A 25,167-nucleotide genomic window follows, 5' to 3' on the forward strand; every position below is an offset into this window, starting at 1 on the left:
AGTTCATTCGCAATATATTCCTAGTGGAACTGAGAGTTATTTTAGCAATGTGCTCTTATTTGGTATTAGGTCATTTTCTTTGAAAAACTTAAGCACTTTACCAAAAGAATTTCAAGATAACTCTTCACATATCAATGAGGATGTGGTGAAATTGTACCGTTCAAAAAATAAGAAACAAAGGTCTAGGGAAGACTGTCTAAAAACCAGGTTGAAGTTACAAGGAGTTGTTAGAATATAGAATATAGCCTTATAATTCCCAGTTGTCACCACTGGATTTTGTCAGTTATTTGGTCTGGTTGGTTTCTGTGTAGCAAAGAACCTATCTGATCAATTTATTTTTTCCCCTCATTAAGGTAAACTCTAAATCTCAGTGCTGACTGAGAATCAAACAATAGGAAGCAGAGTTAAACCTTGAGAAACTTAATAGAATTTTATAATTGAGAAGTGGATCTTCACGTTTCCGAGGAAAATGAGTTTGTGACAGAACACCTAACCATGTGGCGAATCAGGGAATGGATTTGACTGAATGGAGGCATTTGATGGCAGACGCCATCACACAAAGCAAGCAGAGAGGAAGCTGGCTCTCCTGAGAAGGCGCCATTACAGTGGCGGCCTGGGTATGTTTGCCCCCAACCCAGGTTCCCCTGGGCTGGAACATGCGATGCCAGACCCAAGGCAAGTTCAAATGGCGTATGTAGTTCTTGTTCAGAGTGAACGGTATCCCAGTGAAACACCACAATCGAGTTGGAAAACAAAGAGTAAGATACAAGTGTGTGTAGGGACAGAAAATGGGACTTCTGTGAGGTAGAGGAGAGCTCTAGGCAGCACGTGAAGAGCAGAGTCTGCCATGATCATCTAAGTTCAGCCAGCGCAGACTCAAGGAGGGATCTGAAGGGTTCAATCCACCGAAGTTGTATACACCAGGGAGGGGAGCCTTGAATAATAGTTGGCTACTTACCTTAATTGAGAGAGGTGAACTTGGTAATTTTCCTGAAAAATCCACTTTTGGTGTGAACTATCGCATGCTCTTGCCCTGAAGTCACTGCTCCAAGCTCAGCGCCGAGGAGCCCTAGTGATTCAGGTGGTGAAGTGGCTTTAGGCTAAAATGGCCAGTCAGTGTTATGCCTGCCTCTGGAAGTCACTATCCATATCAAAAATGCACGTTCCTCAGAGCCTACATTCCGTCTCATCATCTTGTCTCCATAGAACCCCGGCTTCCCTGCTCCCCTCCCTGTGCCAGTCAGCCTCCCTCAGCTGTTAGCCCCTACTGTGCATTCAGTCAAGCTGTGGTAATATTCACAAGAGCGGTAGTCCTCAAGTTAGGGTAAGGGAGCTTGGCTGAGCCGAGATGCTGGACACCAACAAGGCTCACCCACCAGGATCTGGCTTGAACATTTGGACTCAAATTCATGCATTCACAAGTTATAGTTTGACACATGTCATGAACTATATGTCACTTGAGACTGGTTGAAAGTAAAGTATTATATATGCAGCAGTTATGAGTTTATTGCAATTTATGGGGAAGCGCTTTGGGAACGGGAATGCCCTTAGCCTTTTCTTGATCACAGATCACTTTGAGAATCTAGTGAAAGCATGTATCCCTTCCCAAGAGACATACACAGAGTATAGTTACACCTATAACATTTTGCATATAAATTCAAGAGGCGCACAGATCTTCTGATGCCATGGATTCCCTGATCTAAAGGGATTTGGAAGTGTAAAATATGATCAAGATTATTCTTTTTACATTCAAATGAACAGCAGAATGTAGAATTGTACATTTAACGTGATCTCAGTGATAACACTACATATAGGAAGGTATATGTATGTAGAAAAGACTGGAAAGACAGCACTAAGATGTAAATAGTACTTATATTTGGGTGGTGAATTTGTGATTTGTTTTAATTTTTTTCTTTGAATTTGTTATATTTTCCCAATTTAAAAATGATGTTTTTACCAGCTTATTTTCACAAAAGTAGCTGTTTATTGTGACCAATTATGGCAATACTGGGCAGAGCGCTCAAAAACAAATCTAAAAAAGACAGGCACTGCGGTGGTCACTCTTCTGGGTGGCTGTTCATTCACAACATTTACCAGTCTCTGGGGTCATGTGATCGGCACCACGGGAATCTTCCCAGGGGTCTTCCAGTTGGTGTGGGGGTGGGGGACTGACTCAGCTGAATCAATCAGGGTCTTTTCAAGATTTTTCTGAACTGTAACTAGCGAGGAGCCAGCCAGTTCCTCTGTGATGACAGAAGCTGTGAGTGAGGTCCAGAAGCTTTGAAGCAGGGAGGGGGACCCACTTCCTGCTGGTCTGCAAGGAGAGAGAGACAGAGACAGAGACAGAGAGACACCTCATAGTTCCTGGTTCTAGTTGCCTGTGAGTCCAGCTCACCCTCGTTCTTCTTGCATTTTGGTTTTTCAGTTCTCCCTTTGATTTATACCTTTTATTCTTCCAACAAATTTCCTTTTTGTCTGAACTAGTTAGAGCTGGATTTCTGGCACCTGAAACCAGCAAGTCCACACAATTAACAAAAGTATATTTGTAAGGACTCAAGAATAAAATTTGACCCGAGTTGTGAAATAAATGAAATCCACAATATTTCTTGACACAGACGGTGGCTGGCTCTGGGTGTCGGCGCCTGTGCAGGACAGAGGGAGTTCAAAAAGCAGAGACAAACGGAAATTACTGGTGCAGATCCTTAGCTCGTCTGTTCATTCAGGAGGTGGAACTTGTCTTCTTGGCTCCATGTATAACAAACAATAACGGGACTGTTCAGTCCTGGTTCTAAACCATAAAAATCACAGGTCACTTCTCTCATTTATGAATGTGCTGCTGGGGATAACAAATTTACAAGTGAATGAAAGATAAACATATTTTCTAATTCAACGAGCTAGAAAACAATCCATTCGTTAATTTGGCATCCTGAAGATACCTGAGCTCTGCTAAAGAGAAAATCTCAGCAAATTCGTAGAGATACTTCACAAGAATAATCAACTTTATAGATGAGTTTGTGCTCTAGACATAGTCAATTCCATTTCAACAAATGGTTAACTGTAATGAAAGTAGTTAGAAATACTGGGGCATGGCTTAATTATTCTAGGAATATTGGACACAGTGAAATTCCAAATGACCTGCTTAATTAAAATATAACTCATCCGAGCTAAAACCTCCACCTTCAAATCCAGTTCGATCTGTATCCTATGGAAAATTATATTTTCTATTGGCAAATGTGTGTTTCTACCAAGTTTAGAAATGTGTGGGAAGCAGGCCATGATGGAGCCAATGGCACCTTTGGAGGCTGGTTAGAGTGGTAAAGCCAGAGGGAAAGAATTTTGAGTTCACATCCAAACCGACTCTAAGATAATGAGACCTAGATTTTTTTAAAAAATCAACACACTATAACCTACATACTCTAATTCAAGTAAAAGATATGTTCACATTTCTTGGAGGCCGAGAGATATCATTAGCACAATATTTTAGATTGAGACTTTGAGTCATCTGCTCTTACATGTCTGATGTCTTTAGATGATTCTAGATTTGGGATTTGATGCGATGGCTATGAAATCAGCACTTTCGGCAGGCAGGGCTTTCAAACTAGTTAGAATCTCAAGTGTTCATTTTATTGTGGGTTTTGATATGAATTACTAAACTACTTTTTAGAAATGTACCAATTTTATTCCCATCAGCGGAGTATTTCATCATGCCCTCTCTACATCCCATGATTTGGCATACTTAACTATTTCTGTCACTCGAGTACCAACAGTAATGCCACATTGCTTCACTTTAGATTTCTCTGATTATTAATGAAGATAAACATTTTCTCTTATTTCTTAGCCTTTCACAGAGCTAAGTTCTGAGAAGTAATACGTTCTTTGCACACGTTTACTCCTTTTATTGATTCATGTAAGTTCTTTATATAATAATTTCCAATCATTTTCTGCCATTTTTGCCACAAACATGTCCCCATTTTATTTTATTTTATTTATTTTTTTAAGTAGGCTCCACGCCCAGCAAGGAGCCCAGTGTGAGGCTTGAACTTACTGAGATCAAGACCTGAGCTGGGAACAACAGTTGGATGCTTAACCCACCGAGCCACCCAGGCGCCCCTCCCTGTTTTTAAATATTAATACTTTTTTTTTTGAGCGTCAGCAATTCTCACTCTTTTTCTTTGTAATTTCTCCCATTGTGCTTACCTTTAAAGTCCTTCCCTCTCCCCAAATCAGATACCTCTGATTAATGTTCACTTGCACGATGTTACATAAATCCTATCAATTCACTGGATCAGAGAGGCATATTTGGGGTAATAGTGTGAAATCACTTTAGTTTTTCATAGTATGTTTTTCTTTACGCTATTTTAAAAAAAGAGAGAGAAAAGAAGGCAAAATGGAAAGGCAAGTATCTGTAGTCCCTGAGATCCTAGGGTGTTTGCTGGGTCTGATTCTCTGTGTAGAAGAGGAAACCAGCAGTGACTTGCCTCTGCCCTCGCAGTGTTTCTGGGTTTCAAGTTAGTGTCCTGGCCTGAGTCAGGAAAATAGCTAGAGGCCTGGATTTGCTAACAACAGCCCCGGTGCAAGTTACAACGAAAACACGAATGTCTCCTATCGCACCTGCCCCTCGAGTGGATTAGGTGCCTGGAAGTCCAGGGATGAAATGAAGGGCAGTCTTTTTGGGAAGGGAGGTTAGTGGGGGGAGGAGGAGCCTGGGGAGCCTGATTCCCAGCATCTTTTCCTCCTGCCCTTCCCCTCTCCTTCCTCACTCTTATGGCCTGCCCCCAAGACTTGGACAGTTATTTACAAGGAATGGGAAAAGGGGACACTTTTATATTTCCTCTCAACCAAGTTTATATTCGTAATCCGACTTCACTGCCATTTTTTCCCTTAATTCCTTGAAACTAAAATTTGTGCTAAAAATGATAGGAAGAACACAGTAAAGATCAAAGCAGGTAAAATATAGGTCATATTCTGGTCGGATCTCCCCATGAGAGGCTGGTGTCTGGAATTAGAGCTTCAGAAATGCCCCCAAATGAGGAGCAGCTGTTTTCTATTTGGGTAATCAAACTCTCAGGCTAGGAGTTCAAGTGCCACACTGCCATCGACTCACCAGGGAACCCTGCAGTTATTATGTGATAAGCACATCTAATGAATGAAGGAACATGAAAATTATTTCCTCTACATTGGCCACGGGGGCATAATTTAGGCAAAAGAGCAATAGAAATGGAATCAGAAGGTTCTAGAATCAGTACAGCTACTATGCCACCTAACTGAGCCTCCTTGAGCCTCAGTTTCCAAATCTATTATGGTTGTCTATCCACAGAGTTGATACAACATATTTGAAAGCATTTTAACACTTGATCGGAGGGGATCGTTGTAATGCCCGTTAGGGCCCCTGCCTCCGAGGACAATGAAATCCAGGAAGGGAAGAGCAAGCTCATTGGACTCAGCACACCCACACATGTCAAACTGAAATCCTCTGCCCACTTGGGCCGCTCTCGCTCTCTCCCCACTGCTCATTTATATCACCTGAATCTCTAGCCAAGCTGGGCATACCTGAGCTAATGCCAGATTTTCCCTTAGCTTCTTTCGGTCCATTCAACTCAACAAATATTCACACAGTACCTTTGTGTGGACCACTATTTTCCAGTTGGTGGAAATCAGCCATGGACCCATCTTTAAGTTCTGTCTTCGGCCCTTCTTCTCCAGTCTCTTAGCCTACCCCCGTCCATCTCCCCCAGGGAGCACATGGGGATGACTAACAGAGTTTTGTCTTGCACTCCTTCACCCATTATATAGTCAGAGGCAGAGAATCAGACCCAGCAAACACCCTCTCAGATGTTCCCCATCTTCTGCGTGCCACCCATTGGCCAAAGCCGACTAAGAGGCAGCAGGCAGGGAGCCCAGGTGATACAATTCAAGGGCTCGGTGTCTCAGGAGATAGAGCCTGCGAAGAAGGGTAGTGAATGCAGGAGAGCTCTGGGTGGGCGAAGGGAGAGTAATCAGCTCATCTGCTAATTGATTGAGAAAAAAAATGATTTCCTCATGTTTCTTTTCTCTTCTGAAGGACTAAGGGCTCTTCATTGTCCTTAGAATAAAGTAAGAGTTTCCTCTACAAATCCTGGGCCGTCAGGCTCGGTTTTACATTGCCTTTTCGGGTATGCATCCTGGCCTTGTCACCGAGCGGACTACCACAGTTCATTACCTAGCTTCACGGGGACTTTATTTCCTATTACACAAACAGGGTAGTACCTCTCTTGGAGATCTGCCGCAAGGTCGTATCTTCCTTGTGCTTTAGACCTGCCCTGCTGTTTCTTACACAAATCCCACTGTCCCTGGAGGGGGGACACATTCCACACGAAACCTCCTCCCTCCTCAGGTCTTCACTGATGTCTCACCTTCTCCCTATTTAAGCTCCTATGCAAGCCAATCAATTTTTGTACATTAAAAATATTTGAGTTGAGAGTTATCTGGATCTTTTTCTAGTTTGGACTGCCTTGCTGACAGAGCGATATGGGATTCTTAACTTCCTCCTCCATCCTTGTTTGTTTCACTGACCCCACCTTGTACTTACGTCTATGGCTGCGGTGGCGGTGCTGCTCGAGGGTTATTATGACCATCAAGTCACCACATGACGCAACTCCTGATGATCGGCTCAGGACTTCAGTCATGTTGTAATTATACAACACACTCAGGAAAGATGATCTGATAAAGACTGATTTTAAACATACTAATTTAAAAATAATGGCAACAACACGGGAGCAGGTCGCACAGCTTGGGAAAGATAACACGCTGCGTGTGCACGTTGGGTTTTAAATACACTACCCGTGACTGCCTTCTGGGCCATACTCCTCTAAAGCACTGAAGGGAAAATAAGCAGGTGTGGGAGAGAAATTAGGTTTGGAAAGACCTTGGAGTTCCTGAGTAAATTGTTATGGCTCCGGCTCCCCCTAGTGTGCTGAACAACACAGGTACCCAGTGTGCAAGGGCTGAGTTCAAGCTCGGGAGCTGAGCATTTGTACCTCCGGCCGCCAGCCTTTCTGGAGCAACTCGAGATCTCCATTTTGCCACCCTTTGCTCCTTACTGCAGAACCGACTGCAGACGAAGTGGGGCAGACGTACTTTACGCAGTCTGATGGGAGCACCAGTCTTCATGGAAGTCGTAAATTGATTCGAGACATCGAACGATATTAAAAAGTGTTTAAAAATTACCTTAAAAAGAGTTTCCACTTTCTCGTGAATGTAATTAGGGAGCATAAGCAACACTGAAAGGTGACTCCTTGTTCATTATTTTACTAAAAATGTTATTTTCCCCCACCTTCTATTTATCTAAATGTTAATTATCTGCAAGTATATTTTCCTCAAGCAGGATACATGCACCACTTGGAAGACCAAACATTGGACCATAGCAGAAGGAAAGCAACTCTTCCAATGGGGGAAAAAATGACACATTACAGCAATGTTTCTCAAAGTGTGATCTCCAGAACACTAGTTCCATAGCTATTAATGGGTCTTACTTAATAAGGGTTTCATGACAAATAGTTTTTGAAGAATGTGGGGTTCGACAAAGATAAACTGACTTTTTAAAACAATCTTTCTTTATTTCAGAAAAAGAGAGAGAGCACAAGTGGAAGTGGAGAGGGAGAGAATCCCAAGCTGACTCTGTGCTGAGCATGGAGCCCGACACGGAGCTCAGTCTCACGACCACGAGGTCACCACCTGAGCTGAAACCAAGTCAGACGCCTAACCGACTGTGCCACCCAGGTGCCCCAAGATAAGCTAATTTTTAAAAACTGCGGTATTCTTCCAGACCCTTAGTGTGCTCTTAAAATACCATTGTACTGTGTGACACTTTGAGCTAAAGCATTTTCCAACTTGTTTGGAAATGGTTTTTTTTTTTTTTTTCATCCCTGGTTTCATCTCACACACCTGGTTCGTGAATTATCTTTTGGGGATATGCACTGGATTAGAATTTCATTAACTTTCAATCAAAGATGGAGAACAAACAGGAAAGTATGCCAGAGGAGGAAAGGAGATGGTAAATTCGATGCAAGCAGGAAATAGGGGGGCTGTAAAGAAGGTTGTGATCAGTGAAAAATTAGTAACACAAAAGATTTAGAGTCCTCTATTGACAGTCTTGTAATGGAGTCAGAAGGATCAACCGTGCTGCCCACGTCACAGCCTAGGAAATCATTACCAGATTCTCCCTAAACGTCAGGGCAGTGATGCCATGTTGAGAATAAGACTCCAAAAAGTACAGTACCCCATCCTATCAGGTTTCCAACCTTTATGAAAACTTTTCTTGTGCACAACCTCTACTAATGGACCTGGATGTTTTAGGCTCTTTGTCATGAACAAGATCACAGATACGCAGGGTAATTAAAGAAGTTAGAAGATGCCTGTATTTAGAAGCTGTGAGTTAGAGAGGATTCCTGTACCACACAGCTAGACAAACTCCTCCCAAAGAGAGTGTTAGAGAAAACTGGAAAGCCATAAAGTGGTTTGTCTTGGATAATGGCACAGGATAAAAATACTGACGTCCACCAGAATGTGCCTATTCCTACTGGCTCCATTCACATTTCCCAAGCGCTGCTTTCCACGGACTCATGGATAGGTTAGGCGGCACCATGTGCGGACGTGAGGGATGGGGGGCATGGGTGGACCTAGACTTGTGTGCACTTGTAGGCCCTCTTGCCGAGGACAGAGCATTTGGTGGAGAAAACGAACACTGATCAGCCCCAAAAGGATTGTGGCTCTTAGTCTCTTAGCCTATGGGGGTGGAGGGGGGTGGGGGACAAAGTTCATCCCAGAAGCAACTCTCGGTGTTCAGTGGCCCTATTTTCCAGCTGGGCTGACTCCAGGCAGGGGGAGGTCAAGTGATTTACTCAAGCGCCCAGTGAAATAGAGCAGCTGGGAGGTGAACTCGGGGCCTTCGCTGGTGTGCAGCCTCTGCCCGGTCAGCCAACAGCTCTGCTGCCTGGTTCTCGCGGCTTCTCCAGCTGCACCACGCAGCCAGCGTGCTGTGTCTGGCGTGGCCGACCTCCCGGCTGTCTCTGCTCATGACTGGAATGGGAGGCGTGTTACAGGTCAAGTCTGAATGTTCTGGCAGCACAGCGTAAGGCAGATTGCTCCATGCCTGCGCAAAGCATACAGTCTGGCGAAAGCCAGATTGAAGATAGCTCAACTCACACGCCAAGATTCCAAAGGAAAAACTTAGCTCACATTTTTCCTTTGCACGGTGATTTTTCTTCCCTTCCTATTCTCTCTCTCTCTCTTTTTTTTAAAGGGAATCCCCATGTTGACAAGTTGAAATCCAAAGTGCACGCGTGGTCAGTTCACAAGTCTGTGACCCACGAACACCTGTGGGAATCAGCAGGGCCGGGAGCTGTGAGCCAAGCCTGCCCTGCGCAGAAAGGAATTCTGCAGTGCGTGAAGCAGTAGTCGGTGAGGGGAGAGGCCGGGGAGCGCTCAGGGTCTGGGTCCTCTCTCGCTCGGGCTTCCCAGGGCCAAGTCTGCACTCGACTTCCACTAGCTTTATGAGCCGCATTTCACTTTATTTTCCGAGGCAGGTCCTTCTGAAACTTTTTACAGGAACTAGAACGTGAATCTTCATTTTGATTTTTAAGAGACATAAAACTTGATAATCTGAGAGGGGCAACACGTAGCCCAAATCCTTTGGGTAGAGAGAAACATCTAACATGAAACGGGTTTATTTCCACATCTGTCTCTAAGGACTTACATGATTAGGCCCTCCCTCTCTGGAAGGGGGTCCCACAGGCCCCACTCCCAGGAGAGCTGCCCAGGGAGGCCGTGTAGAGGGACTTTGGCTCCCTCATCATTTTAAAGTTTTGATTTGTTTGATATTTGAAAGTTAATCAAACCCTCAATGGAAAAAGTGAGCATGTGATGTATTTGTGTCTTGTATTTGTCCGGGCCTTCGATTCCTTACGTATAAAGGACAAGAGCCAGGTGACTGCTGAGCCCCACTGCAGTCGCAGGGGTCTGTGATTGTAGGCTCGCTTCTCTCCTAGTCAGAGATTAGTTCTTCTGCTCTCACTTCTCTGCTGTCATCTGGGTGTTCTGAGAGGAATTGTGTTTCCACAAAATTCGTATGTTGATGTCCTAACGCCCAGCACCTCAGAATATGACTGTATTTGGAGATAGGGTCTCTGTAGGGCTAATCAAGTTAACATGAAGTAATCAGGGTGGGCAGTAATCCAATATGAGTGGTGTCCTTATTAAAAGAAGAATTTGGGCACAGACATCAGGGTGCACACAGGTGAGACTATGTGAAGGCAGAGGGAGAAGATGCCCAGGTGCAAGTCAAAGAGAGAGGCCTCAGGAGAAACCAGGGCTGCTGACATTTTGATCTCAAACTTCTAGCCTCCAGAAGTGTGAGAAAATAAATTTCTGTTGTTTAAGCCAGTCTATGGCCCTAACACGCTGAGCTCCTCCATGATGAATTTTCTGAGCTGTGAAAGTTCTGTGTTTTTCTTAACAGACTCTTAATATTGGTTTTAGCCTAAAACAGGCTTTACTTTTCTAGGGTATTCAACACACTTTTTTAAAAAAATTATTCTCATCACCAGATGTGAAACAAGTTATTTTAGTACAATAAATCCTCTTTACTTTTACTTAAAGAGAATTTCATAAGTTTGACCCACAGAACAATTGTTCTGAATGCGTACCGACCATCGCTCTGCCTTCTGAGAAATCCTACCGTTATCCACAAACTTCATTTAAAGCCAAATAGTTCACTGGATGAACTGGTAGGTAACAGCACATTTATGAAGTACTTCGGACCAAACAAAGCAACTCCAGGGGTGTTTGGTCCAGGTTTCGTTCAGTACTTTTGTCTTTGAAGATCACTCGGAGTCGAACATCATGTGACCAAGTTACAGAACAAATTAAATGATAAATATAACCACTTGTCACTTGTTTAAGACTCAGACTCTTACTTAAAGCATATTATTACCAAAATAGGTTTTTCCTTCATTAGTACCAAGATCTTGATTCTTTCCTTTTACAAAATAGCCACATGTAGTTGGCACGTGGTGTCCGATAGCTAGAAAGCCTGGGGACTCCCTGACTTTCTGCAAGTCCCCCCGTTTTTGAAACTTTTTATTTTTTGAGAGAGAGTGAGACAGAGAGCGCGCGTGCGCACACGAGCAGGGGCAGAGGGAGAGGGAGAAGCAGACTGCCTGCTGAGCAGGGAGCCTGAGATGGGACTCAATCCCAGGACCCTGGGATCATGACCTGAGCTAAAGGCAGACGCTTAACCGACTGAGCCACCCAGGCACCCCTACAAGTCCCTTTTGATGCAGCTGAGAAATTTCACAGGGAGAGTGTTTCTGGATCAAAGCTGCTTGCTTGGGAGATGAGAGTCACCCACGTTTTGAGGCTCCACCTGTCGGGGAAAGAGATCAGACTACACGCTAAGAGGCGTGGTGTGGCGTATCCTTCCTTGCCCGTGTTAGGGCACATCTGCAGCCAGGACCCCCGCCACCATGGGCCTGAGGGTTCTGCAGAAGCACCCCGACACCGAACTAGCCAGCGCACGTGGGGGTAAAGTCAGTGGCTCGGGGTTGTATACACACGACCAGATGAATTTTTTCAGCCAGCTTTTTGGTGTCATCCAATTATGAGAATCGAGTTTACAGACTTAAAAAAATACATTTTTCTAAAAAAATCCCATCTTGATAGAAAAAGTTTAGCCAGTTAAGAAGGCAGAGGGCGCTGTGAAGAATGACAGGCACTTTGATTTCCAGCTATCAACAGAATGGAAAAAAATGTTCAATTTACTTATATTCATTTATTTATATGGATAATGAATAAGTTAAGGAACACTTCATCTCAAACACAGATTGCTTTATTTTAGCTAAGCTAATGTTTCAGTTCCATATATATTTTTGAATTTCCATCCATGTCAAACACCGTTTTTCTCTTTCTTCTTAAAAAAAAAAAAAGATTTACAAGCACTTTTACGGCACTCAAGGAAAGTAGGCTGAAGGTTCATAATAATAATTTTCCTTTTAAAAAACATCCATCAGACCAAAATAAAAATCATTTTAATTAACTCCTTCCTGAGTAACTAAAACCTTGGAATGTGCTGAAAGGTTATAATAAATAAGGCAGTCAAAGATCAACCAGCTTAAAATGTATTTTTTAAATTAAACTATGTAAAATGTACAATATATTTCATGAAGTACAAACTGTGTTGGGCTCAGGGCCAAGGAAATGTTGTCATGTGTGCCAATCAACTGACGGAGTGCCTTGACTTTTAGGACGTAGAGGCTATTTGTTGGGGCAAAGTAACGGTCAGGCCCTGCAAGGGAATCAGTCAGCGTCTCTTGCTGTGACATTGCCAGGATCAGGGCTGACGAGAATTGCTTTTGAACACACAGGTCGAAGTGCTCGTGTGAACTCGCACAAGGACGCTGCCTTGTAAAGATGACCGTGGTCCTGCTGTTCTGACAAGGACAGAGAACACGAAGCCGATTCGATTTTATTTTCAGAGAGTGAGCTTGCTCAGTGTGTAAACTAATCATCATACTTTATATGCAGTTTCATAGAAATGACTCACCATGTACCAGGCAGTCGTCCTTGGTTTTATTTTGAATAGGACAGCTGTTCTCTGCGTTGCTGTTTAAGGTAGGCCTAATGGTAGGGCCCTGGGCTTTCTCAACAGGACAAAGGATATTTCCTCTTCTAAGAACATTTCTCTTAAGCACGTCTCTGCCCCAGTTCTCTGAGGCAGAAAGGAGGCCCACCAGTGGCCAAATGCTGGATTTTGTGCCTCTGTGGTCCCAGCCTTCACTGGACTCCTGTGGGGTGGAGCCTTTTCAATACATCTCATGATAGAGTAGCTTTAGTGCTCACTCGACAGGTTCCCAAGGACTTGCTTTCTATCTTGGCTACCGTCCAATTTTAGTGAACGAAGAAAAAACTCTAGAGAGACTTGTTGGTTTCTGAAAAGTAGAAAATGTGTAGCTTGTGTAAAGTCAGTCTTATTTACTATTAAGGGTTCCCAACTCACGCTTTGCTAGTGCTCTGAAAGGGCTGGCTCTAGGGAAAAAAACATGAAGGAGACAAAATCTGGGGCAAGTATTCTGCCTACCATCACCTCCCGCACCCCTCCCCTGCTTCTTGTTGGCTGTATGTTAACACCCGGGAATATATGTATACTCAGGGCCGGGGAGGGGGGAGCAGTTAAAGATGAAAACATTTCAGAATCCGAAGACCCATGGGATCATGAATTGGTGGCAGATGATGGGTAAGAAATGGGGAGAAGAGAAATCTGGAACAATGGAACTGCCCAGCAGTTACGCGGACCGCTCTGGGGGCAGACGCCCACTCAGAGAGCTGGTCAGGCGGTCTCCTACCAGAAGCTCTTGCTTCTTCTCCTCTTGATGTCTTCATAAGGGTTCTCAGGAAAGAGCCGTTTCAGTAAGACATGGGACTGTAGTTTCACTGCTGCCTGAGTAGAACTCAGGACCCCCCCCCCCCCTTTTTTAACCAAAACCAGGTACCTCTCAAGGGACCAAAGGTGAAAGATGCCAGTGACTGTGGGACCCAACTGGGCCAGGGGTGTGCCTGGTAGATTATGCATCGTCTGTGGTCAGGCTTAGAATTTCTGCCCACAGCAGTCAAATGCCAGAGCTAAACTGGTTCCTGGGTTTCCAGTGAAAGCAATGCTGGGGAGAGAGATGTTTCATATTGGGTGCAAAGAACACAACCACACTGGTTCCTGACGTCACGTGACCTCCAGAGTTGCTCTGTCTCACCTACACTCTTCCTTACACAGCAAACAAATTCTTTTCCCTGCTGTGCTACTTTGAGATCTGTCAGAATGGTGCCTAGAAAGGGAGTGTCTCAATGGAGCTTGCCGTGCACCTTGACCTTGAAAGGTACTCAAGGCTCTGGATTGGTTGGGGGTGTGGCACCAACTCCTGCTCTTTCAGAGATAAGTATGCTGCTGTTGGTCAAAGTGTCCCCTGAAACTGACCAGAGGCAGAATTCTACCCATGGGGGGGGGCGGAAACCACTCATCCAGGGGCATCCTCCCTTTTGAGGCCCTTATCAGTCTTAGCTTCTCCTCTTAGATCCTTCTGGAGTGGATTCCCTGGTCTCTGAAGTGGTTTTGTATTTCTACCGAAATAGATAAGTCTGGATGTTTCCTACCACTGAGGTAATATTTTTACAAGTCATTTTACAAATGATAAGTTACTGGGCCGTGGGCTCTATTTCTCCCCCTCCTCTCATTACGCTCGAGAGAAAAGCTATGTTATGATGGGCTGCCCTGTGATGGTCCCATCTAGTGTACCTGGGAAAGGACCCAAGGAGCCAGGAAGACACAATGTAGTTAGACAAGTAAGACCCGCAAAACCGGGCATCTCCCAATGACCCCAACATGTGGGAATGTTTTGTTCTTTTTAATGCAGCTGAGCATTAACTTAGTCCCTTAAGGATATTTCTCCCCCCCCACAAAAGAACTTTCTGGAAAAGGGAGATACAGCCAGTGGAGGCAACACAGTGCTGGCATCACCTCTTATAAATATCTTCTAGCCACTTCTCGTCATCTTGCTCCTCATCATCGATCGGCTCCTCGGTTTCCAGTGGGGTTGGAATAAAGAACTGGGGCCTCAGAGGGGGTCTGCTGACGCGGGACTTCAGTCCAAACTTGCGCTTAAGCAGGTGGAACTGCTCTTTGACGTAGTGGTAGAACTCATACTCGTATCTCATTCGCTGGTAGAGAATCTGCACGGCCTCAGGGGAGGGAACAGTCTTCTTCACGGTCACAGTCATATTTCCAAGTTTCCTATGCTCTGGAAAAGAACCGGGGTGGCACATGAGCAGCCGTCTCTAATGCTTTCGCTCAAAAGGAATAAGGACGAAGCCCTGCATTATGTGCCTGAGACTGGCAGCTCCTAGAGAACGAGAAACTCAGCGTGCAAAGAATAGAAGGGAAAAATGGTTCCCCGCAATATTTAGAAAGATTTCACCATATTCTAGGTGTTAATATCAACATTAGTTGACCAAACATAAATGATCTGATGTTCTTTGCACGGAATGCGAACTATGTAATTTGACCACAATTCAATTATCTACAAATGACACATTCTTCTGAACAGGAAAATCTACCCGGTTTCCTTTCTTACTTCCTGTTACACACATCGAGGGCTTTACTTTCAGGAGGAAGCATGGGGAAAAGCTCTCACCACTTTCTAATCATCTTGTTTTTTCTTTTAAGGTATTAATATGCATTATTGAGAGTTTAATTTGATATACAATCTATTTGCATTTCATCATTTCATTAGCACATTTGTCAAGAAAAATAAAGGAAGAACCGCTAGATTTCTTAAAATACACTGTTAACTGTTGTAAATTTTGAAGGCTTTTAAAGTTGTGGTCAATTATAACTAAAATCTGCTTAGTTTTATATTAGTAACTAATAATACAATGTTCTATATATTTTATATGTAACACCTAACAAAAAATGTTTTATATATATATATATATAAATTTTTTTTAAAGAATTTATTTATTTATTTGACAGAGAGAGACAGCCAGCGAGAGAGGGAACACAAGCAGGGGGAGTGGGAGAGGAAGAAGCATGCTCATAGCGGAGGAGCCTGATGTGGGACTCGATCCCATAACGCCGGGATCACGCCCTGAGCCGAAGGCAGAAGCTTAACCGCTGTGCCACCCAGGCGCCCCTATATATATAAAATTTTAACCCTATTAAAGTGTACATTTCAGTGGCATTAATTCCATTCATAATGTGCAACCATCACCACTATTTCCAAAATTTTTTCATTGATCCAAACAGAAACTCTGTACCCATTAAACTCCCTGTCACCCTCCCCAGGTAACCTCTAATCTACTCTGCCTGTGAATTTGCCTTTTTTAGGTACCTCATGCGAACGGAACCATACAATACGCCCTTTTGTGTCTGGTTTTTTCAGGTAGCATAGGTTTTTCACCTTTTCAAGGTTCAGCCACATTATATATTTATCAGTATCTCATTCCTTTTTATGAATGAACAGTATTCCATCGTATGGCTAGACCACAGTTTGTTCATCCGTCTATCCATTGATGGACACTTGGGTTGTTTCTACTTTTCGGCTGTTGTGAAGAGTGCTGTGGTGAGCATGTGTATACAATACTTGTTTGTGTCCCTGACTGCAGTTCTTTGGGGCACACTTTGGGTGCCTGCTGGCAATGTACGAAGGCTCCAATTTCCCCAAACCTTCTTCTATAATTGTTATTTTTATTAAAAAAAAAATTTACGACCATCCCAGTAAGTGTGAATTGGTATCTCATTGTGGTTTTGATTTTCATTCCACTAATGACTAAGGATCTTTTCGTGCGCTTGTTGGCCATTTGTATATCTTCTTTAAGAAATGTCTAGTCAAGTCCTTCCCCTATTTTGGCATTAGATTGTTTAAACTGTCATTGTGGAGTTATAGTTCTTTATACGTTCTGGAAAGTCTGAGTATATATCGGGTATATGATTTGCAAATATTTTCTCCCAAATTGTAGGTTGTTTTTTCACTCTGTTGATAGTTATCTTTGATGAACAAAAGTTGTTAATTTTAATGAAAACCAATTTATTTTTCCTCCTGTTACCTGTACTTTTGGTGTTACGTTAAAGAAACCATGGCCAAACCCAAGATCATGAAAATTTGCCACGATATTTTCTTTTAGCATCTTATTTTTAACCAAAACTTTTTGTTACCAAATTTGAATAGGTATATTATTTACTGAACATAGCTCCAAATGGCTGCTTCCAAAATCAGATTCACCTCCCAGGACAAAAACTTATCATTTTTAGCTGTTTGAGATACTTTCTGAAGCCTCCAATAGCAATTCTAATGAAGACATTCTCAGAATAATAACAGCCTCATTGAAATAAGGGTATTGCTTTTCCAACTGAGTCTCTTGCAAAATACAATACACATTTGGACAGACAAGGCACAAGAGTTTTAAGGTAAACATTGAAAGGAGCAAGAAACATAATTCCCTTATTTCCAGACTCCTACAGTCCCTTTCTCTTGAAGCACTCTAAATTGTGTGGCCTTTTGTTATTTCATACCATAAAAAATATTAGGATTCCTGTGATTCTCAAATAAATTTTTTAGTTAACTTATATGGCCCAGCCTGGTCCAAAGAGAATGTAAAGAACTTTACAAAAATATATATGCTGCAAAGAGCTTGATAGTTAAGGGCACTGGGCAAAGGGAGAATGAGGGTCAGAAGTTTGGTATTAGGGGTAATGGCTTCCACCTTCCCATCTGGAAGGATATTCCTAGAGTACTGCTCCTGCTTCTTGCCCCAGTCCCTCTTCCAGGGAGGTGGGCAGGTACCAGGGCCAGAGGGGTATCTCTGAATTTTGGAGAAGGGGTTGAGATGCCATCCCCTCTGGAAAGAGTGTGTCTGTCTGCTGAGACTTCACACCTTCCTGCAGAGAAGGTGAGGGCTTCTAACCATGCCTGTGACTTGGTGGGCAAGTCTGTCTAAGTCAGGGTGGAATATGACCAGCCCACTTCTCCTGACATGTAGGCTGCATTCTCCCACTTAGCTTGAGTTGGTAATAAAGCTGACATTTGGATCTCCACCTGTCTGTCTCCAGTGTCTACTTCTCAATTATTTTAGAGCCCAGGCTGGGGGAAATGGGTGTTATTTATTAGTCCCTCAAACCCCAACATCAAGTAACATAAAATATGGGACCCCTGGGTGGCTCAGTTGGTTAAGCTTCTGCCTTTGGCTCAGGTCATGATCTCAGGGTCCTGGGATTGAGCCCCAGAGCGGGGCTCCCTGATCAGTGGGGAGCCTGCTTCTCCTGCTCCCTCTGCCCCTCCCCCTCTTTGTGCTCTCTCTCTCTCTCTCTCTCACGGGCATGTGCATGCACACACTCTCTCTCTCATAAGTAAATAAAATCTTTAAAAAAAAAGTAACATAAAATGCACATTGTGAAGTCCTAAGCACTTGGGCAGGAGGTGGGTTGAGAGTTGGGCCCTAAACTTTCTACCAACCAACAGAGAATTTAAAATTGTGAACTGCTCTTCATTCAAAACAATTTATTCACATCTAGTCTTAGTTATAAAGCATAGAGAAATATCTTGTGTGAATTTTCGTAAGAGAAAACTGTAACGAAATCAGCATCATTTAAATAACATCCTTCGTGTATATTCAGCCACAAGTTCCCTGGGTGACAGAGAAAAATGGCACATCCCAGGTACTCAACTCAAGCTTGACCAGGGAATATACTCCAGAGTAGAGGTTCTTCATCTTCCTGAAAACCTGACTAGAGCTCGTGCTCAGGAAGACACGGAGGGTGTACGGGCTTCTGGAAGCCCATCTATGAATATCTTAGGGATTTATGGATCTGTTGAGGACCCCTGATTTCAGGAAATCATTTCTTTTTTTTTTTTTTTTAAAGATTTTATTTATGTGACAGAGAGACAGCCAGCGAGAGAGGGAACACAGCAGGGGAGAGAGAGAGGAAGAAGCAGGCTCCCAGCCCAGGAGCCTGATGTGGGACTCGATCCCGGAACGCCAGGATCACGCCCTGAGCCAAAGGCAGACGCTTAACGACTGCGCTACCCAGGCGCCCCACAGGAAATCATTTCTTAAAGAAATCAAGACTGCATTTTCTTCTACAATCTTTCATATATCTCGTTTATTCTAGTGAGTACTAGTCCCGGTATAAACGATAAGTAGCGGAGTTAGTTCTCTTACGTGCTGGTCAGGTGTATAGTCATAAACATGCAACAGCAAAGACAGAAGGCCTTGTATTTACATTTTATGAAAAAGGGAGGGGCTAGTAGTGCCTGCAACTTAAACAGAAGGTCCTCCTACCCTGTTTTGGCAGAAGACCCAAAGCAGTAAACATCGTGGAGCCTACTACATCTTTGTAAATAAGTAATTTGGGACCTGCTCTATTGCAAGGCCTCAAAGCTCTTTCAGGTTGAAACACAATTTTCCTAAAAATAATACACAGCAAGTATAATCACTGACCACAGAACCATCCAAGAAAAGTGTCCACTGACTTTTCATCCTAGAACCAGGTAACTTAGACGAGTCTTCAAGATAAATTGGATGTAAAATGTTGACTGGCTATAAAGGGTTATTAATATCAGTCAGTAAAATGTTGGAAGATTTGAAAACATGAAAGCATAAGGGGGTTACACATTTCCTTTTTTGATTAGGATTAGGTAACTGGGTCAATTGCTATAAAGCTACTCCTAGTTCATCACAGCAAAATTCTCTTCCCTGCATGCTTTCCTCTAGAGCTGAGGATGGGCCAGTTGGTGGATGGGCGGAGGAGGTAATCATCTGTCAAAAGTAATAGCGTTTCATTCAAGCACAAGGGAAAAGAACATGGGTATATCTACATCATTAATTAGCTGATGTGCCAAGTGATGGTGACGGTCCCAGCTACCCCTGATCCCTTGTGGTGTATTTTTATAGGAACAGCTACCGTGAATGAGCACTAAGATTGTCCTAGTCTCCTGATTGCTCCCTTTCAACCCCCATACCCAGACCTCTTTCCCTGCCGGTCCTTTCAATGTGAGTGCTCCCGGATGCTGGCCTAGCCTCCCTCCCCTCCCCCTTCCTTCCTCTCTGGTGGTGTCATCCAACCCTCTACCCTTACTTTTCATACCACTGTGGACACAAAACCAAAAGTTTATATGAAATGATTACAGCTTTTCTTCCCCCTTTTGTTTTCCACAGAGTTGCCAAATTTCAAAGGAAGGTTAACGATACTGCCAGAGGATGGTATATGGTCAGAATTAAGAGTTTTGTTTTGTGAGAGGAGAAACAAAGGTCAGACTCAACCAACACTGACATGGACATCTATTAGAGGCCTGGAGGATGCCCATAGGCATGTTATTGTATTTAATATTATCAATAACCTTATGAGGTGTTCTGACCCCCAATTTTGCAGATGGGGGGGGATAAAAGCTCTGGAGTAAATGACTTACCCAGGGTCACACTGCTAGTAAGTCAGTGACAGAGTTGGAATCTGAGACTGGACCTCCATTTGTGTTGACGTTTCCACTAATACTGCGCCATAACCAGTGAAGCTTTCATGAGCCTGTAGAAAATTATCACCTTCACATGGAAAGACTAGAGGGAAGTTTGCCCTGTTATAGTTAGCGGAGAATTTTTAAAATTGCATTTCAAAGACATATGGTTATGTGTCTTGGTGTACAGTAATCAGTGCTATGGAAAAGTCATTCCATTGCTAAGTGTCCCACATTTTTGTAAAATGCCAGACTTTCCCTCCAAACAAAATAAAGCGACGTGAACTGTGGAATCAGCCTCTCTCCAGATTTCCATAATAGCAGTTCTAGAGGAAGTTGTTAGGATTTTTTGGAGACCGTTCTTATTTCGGCCACAAAACAATCATGCTTTAAAAATCTATACTTATTATTAGCATCCTTGGGAAGCGAAGTGGCGCTCGTTAGGGGGGCGTACGCTGTAGAACGTACCCACCTGGAGGTGAAGACCTCCGTGAGCGTCCTCTGAAACTAGCAGGAACTGAGAGGTGACTTCAAGGGGCGCACGTCTCTGGTCCCCACCATGAGCATTTCAGAAGGAGACAAATTCAGGGCGCCTTTCATTAAGGCACAGCAAGAAGCCAGCCTGAGATCTGACGGGCAGGCTGTGTTATTTGGCCTGTGAGGTATTTTTTTTTAGAAATTGACTTAGTTGTTGTAAGACTTGCTCTATTTCACAGGGAAATCTGCATCTCTGGCTTCTCTCAAAGTGAGGCAATATTCTTCCACAGCTGAGTATGGCTGCCCACCTCCCTCCCCACGAGAGGCCAGGGCTCTCCATTTTGTTCCAGACCCCAAACGCCAGTTCATGCTTTTATGTTACCTCCTTGGCTGCTATAAAAATTTGGGTTGTATGCTTCTGCTTTAAAGGTTTTGAAATTCTGGCTTTCACGAACCTAGGAAGCAAGTGCTCTAGGCCAAAACGAAGGCTTCAAGTGAGCCGCATTCCTGTGTCCAATGTTGCCTTCCATCTTTGTTTTCTGCAAATATTTATTGGATAATCTTATTGCACCAGACGTGGGTGTTATGAACAGTGAATGGGACTTCATCATCATGAGCTTCATCCCCAACAGGCATTTTCGAGAGAGCTTTCTCGGTGCGAAGAATGTGAGAATTCTAATATGTACTCAATCCTTACAGAAACTCCAATGAGGGAGGCTCTCTTATTATCACCATTTTATAGATGTGACATCGAAATTTAGTAAATTTGCTCAAGTTCACACAGCTGAGAAGTGGAGAAGACAGAAGTTGGGTCTGGACAGTTTGATGACTCTGAACCCAGGCTCTTGACCCCTCACATTGTTTATGGCTGAATGGGGTTCACGGTCTTAGGGGAGAATCCCTCCTCAGGAGACCGCTCATGATGGGAGCAAACAGGGCATTTCATTCTGGTTAGTTCGATGGTGTCAACATTTCCTTTCCTTGGTCAGAAATCCCTCGTGGAGATACCCAGCGTAATGTGCTTGTCTCCACAATACTTTGCATGGAGCTGGGTCTCTCATCACTATTATTTGACTATTTGATCATGAAGATCTGCTGTGTGTGCAAGTCTGAGGGTAGGGGGTAGGTTTGTGTGTGTGTGTTTCAACCAAAAGATGGAAAACTCTTAGGAGGCCCCTGAGGCACTATGAAACTTCTAAAAAATGTTCCCTGGATTTTTTCCCAACATCCCCACCATTTCATCTAGCTGTTCTCCTAATAGATCTTGTTATGCTGAGAGTGCCCAGGAGAGGGGTGGCCCCCATCTATCTTTGGATTTCCACAGTTCAGCACCCAGGGACACACAGTGCCCTGTAACTGTGCTCACTGAGGGAGTGAAAGAAGTCAACAGAAGGAAGGGGGTGTTGTCAGACCCAAAGAAGGCTTGGCTGTGCCTGTGACGTTTGGACATAGCCAAGTGGGAACAGAGGCAATATCTGAGTGTTCTTAATAGAAAATGCCCAAGAGACCCATGAATGCTGGCTCCTTAGCAGGAAGCAGCCTACCCTCACATGTGGGATTTTTCATCTCCCCCGGGGGTCTGTAATTTCGTGTGTAGCTTTGTGACCCAGTTGCCTTTTTGGAATGATAGTGTTGGCCAAGTCATGTTTTTCTGCTCCCGTACTCTAATTAATCAATACGTTTGGCAAAGAAAAGCTGTGGCTTCAGGACGTTTTTGATTTTTTTTTTCCATTTTCTTATTTACTTTTAGGGAGTGGCCAAAGATTCCCCTTCATTGTTTTCATAATTGCAGCAGATTTCCTCGAAGTAGGCATTGGGTTTGAGCTGTGAAATGATCGGAAGGGAAAACCAACTAACCAAACAATGAAAACCAACCTCTGACCTTTTTATTTCAATAGGAGAATAGATTGTTTTTCCTCATAGACATGTCCAAAGTCACCACAGAGTCGGGATTAGGTGGGGACAGACTTCTCTAGGCTCCCAGACTCTACTCTCCCTGAGGAGTCATAGTAGAGACCCTACGGAGTCACTATGGCCCTGAACAGGGCTCCTTTTTATACTGCTGACCCCCGATAACATAAACATTTAGAGCTGGTCATCCAAGGCCAATAGAAAAAAAACAAAAAACAAAAAACAAGGCAATACTGAGGTCAGTAGGGAGACGGCTGAGTTGAGCGATGTTTCCGCATTATTAAAGCTTTATAGATAGTGGTATAAACAGCGTAAACCTTTCCCTACCTCACCATCTCCCCACAGCTCAGCAGAATAACATGGCCTTCTTTGCATAGAGCTCCCTGGATTCGTGGGTTTTCTCGTGGCCTCTCATTTCCTCACACAGCCCTCAGGGCAACCCATTTTACTTACAGATCCCGAGGACTTGAGAGGTCACAAGACTTGCTCAAGGTTGTCTGACCGTAAGTGACTGTCCTGAGACTAGAAAGCAGGCTTTCTGATTTCCAGCCCAGTGCCTTTCTGCTACATCACTGGCTGTTAATTTCCAAATTGAGTGGAAATCTATAACCACCCCTTCTCCTTGCCCTGTGTGTATTCTGGCATTAAGGGGTTGGGTTGAAGAGAAGGGCTTGAGTGTTCTAAGTCTAAGCTTTGGTAAGTCAGGGAGGCTCTGGTGAAAAACTTGCAAGCCAGCAGAACTCTGTGCAGACTGAAACAGACTGTATCTTTTTCATTTTTAGCTTCCCAGCACCCAGCTCCATGCCTGGCACATAACAACCATCCATAAAGGTTTGTTGATTTGAAAGCTGTATGTTAAATCCATCTGTAAGACTGGATTAACCCAAAGGGCAAATTTTGGTCTTGACTGTACCTGTGTTGTTTTTGCTAAATTCTTTCCGTAGTTGAGGGTCCTTCATGAGCAAACCTTCCATTTCTAGAAATCCGATTTCTTTAGGATGGGCTGATGCAGGGGTTTGGGATCCCAGGGTGCTCTGGAGAGGTAGACGTATTTGCTTTTCTTCTCCACTTTATTGGAAACCCTCTATTACAGTGACAGATGGCTTACATATACTTGGCGAAGCTTAAGAAATACTGTGATAAGGAACCTATGCCACCAACATAGATACCTGTGTAGGAACATGTAATATACGTCACTACATATATAGCTAATGAATATAGGTCACACGTATTATTTACTACAGCTATTAAGTAAAGAAACCCAAACACTGTTGGAGCAACAGGACATCTATGTGACCTAACTTTGCTATATTAACGCTGTTCGATTACTCAATTTGCCATCATTTTTGGTACTTTTAGTGCTGTTTCTCCATTTGCAAAAGAAAACATTTCACTTAGAAGTAAAACATTCATTCTGATCCCGTGCACTTGACCCAAGTTCCAAGGGCGTTGCTGTGGCTGTAATATGAATGGTGGCCCTTTGACCACTCTCGAATGCTCCCTGGTAGAAGAACATAGGGCAGGGCATGGGGAGTAGCATCAGAAAGCTGGCGTCTCAGGCAAAGGACTGCAAAGGAAAAGTTCTATAGCGGCCTTGGACTCCCACCCACACTCAGCTCCAATCACATCCGTCCACACAGAACACATATACCATTGAAGGCACTAAGGCTGTTTCCCAACCTGCTGCCCCTCCCAAGGCACTCCTAAGCAAATAGTGGGAGTCTAACGTCTGAATGTGATGATAAATATCATTTACCAGTGGCCCATCTGTATGCAAGATTGAGCAGTGACAGGCACAATGCCACAACGCGACCTCAAGCGGAGGCCATGAACCAATTTTGCTTGACTGCCTGAGAGCTGGACATTTTTGCAAAAGCAGTGGCCCTCCCTACCTCCGCTGCCTTGACATTATGTTTGGACTGGTTCATAATCTTCAGAGCTCTCAAAAGTCCCTCTAATGTAAATAAAGAGGAAATCACAGACCTGCCCCCTGAAGTCCCTCTTCCCACCTCTCTTCATCTGTCAAACAGGCATAATGGAAAAACGATGTAGCCCTGGCTTTGGGCCAAAATAAACAATCTGGAAATACTGTGTAAACCCAGCTGCTGCACCAGAGGACAGAGGCCTTATTTTATGACCTCCAAGATGGTTAACCATATGCAAAATAACCAAACCTCACCACGGGCCTGCAGTGTGTTCTGACGCCGAGCTGCTGTGGGCATTCCTTCCCTTGATCTAAGGGAACGCACACTTACACCGACCAAGGCCCCCGTCCCCATCAATCTGGCCCTGTTTGAACCTGGTCCAGCAGAGATTATGTGCATGAAATGCATACAAGTTGAGCAACAACCAGCAGTGGGGCCACATTTTACCACTGGAAAAAAAAAATAAGCATCTTGAAAAGATAGGCATCAGCTCTTCACCTTTCGGGGGAGTGGAGGGGTAATCACCCCGAGGCCCTGCTGCTAGAAGCAGCCCTCTGCCTAAAACACGCGTGGTTTCCCGATCTCAGGTTAGATGACATTCAGAAATGTCCAGCACACAAGGGCTGAGGTGTGCGTTCTCAGGTGACAGGTATGATGAAAGCCACGGTCAGGTGCAGCGAGCAGGGGCACTGGGGAGTGTGGGGACAGCCGGGGGGGGGGGTGCACATCCCGGGGCCCGCTCTTGCAGAGCCTCCCGTCGAGCTGGCTGCTCTCGAAACCGTGTGAACACGATGTTTGTCACAGAGAGGGTAAACTCATTTCCTGAATTC

At 44.0% G+C, this 25,167-nt stretch overlaps 1 protein-coding gene across 1 annotated transcript in view; it reads right to left on the reverse strand.

Annotated features, from left to right (window-relative positions):
* Nucleotides 1-11,786: 11,786 nt before the first annotated feature.
* The window catches only part of UST (uronyl 2-sulfotransferase), a 288,838-nt gene continuing 275,457 nt past the window's right edge, over nt 11,787-25,167 (reverse strand). Inside the window, exon 8 of the mRNA XM_026505011.4 lies at nt 11,787-14,819. Coding sequence (XP_026360796.3) covers nt 14,536-14,819 — 284 coding nt within the window. The 3' untranslated portion in view covers nt 11,787-14,535. The remainder of the gene's footprint in view (nt 14,820-25,167) is intronic.

Source organism: Ursus arctos, unplaced genomic scaffold (genome assembly GCF_023065955.2).
Source record: "Ursus arctos isolate Adak ecotype North America unplaced genomic scaffold, UrsArc2.0 scaffold_13, whole genome shotgun sequence".
Lineage (NCBI taxonomy): Eukaryota > Metazoa > Chordata > Mammalia > Carnivora > Ursidae > Ursus > Ursus arctos.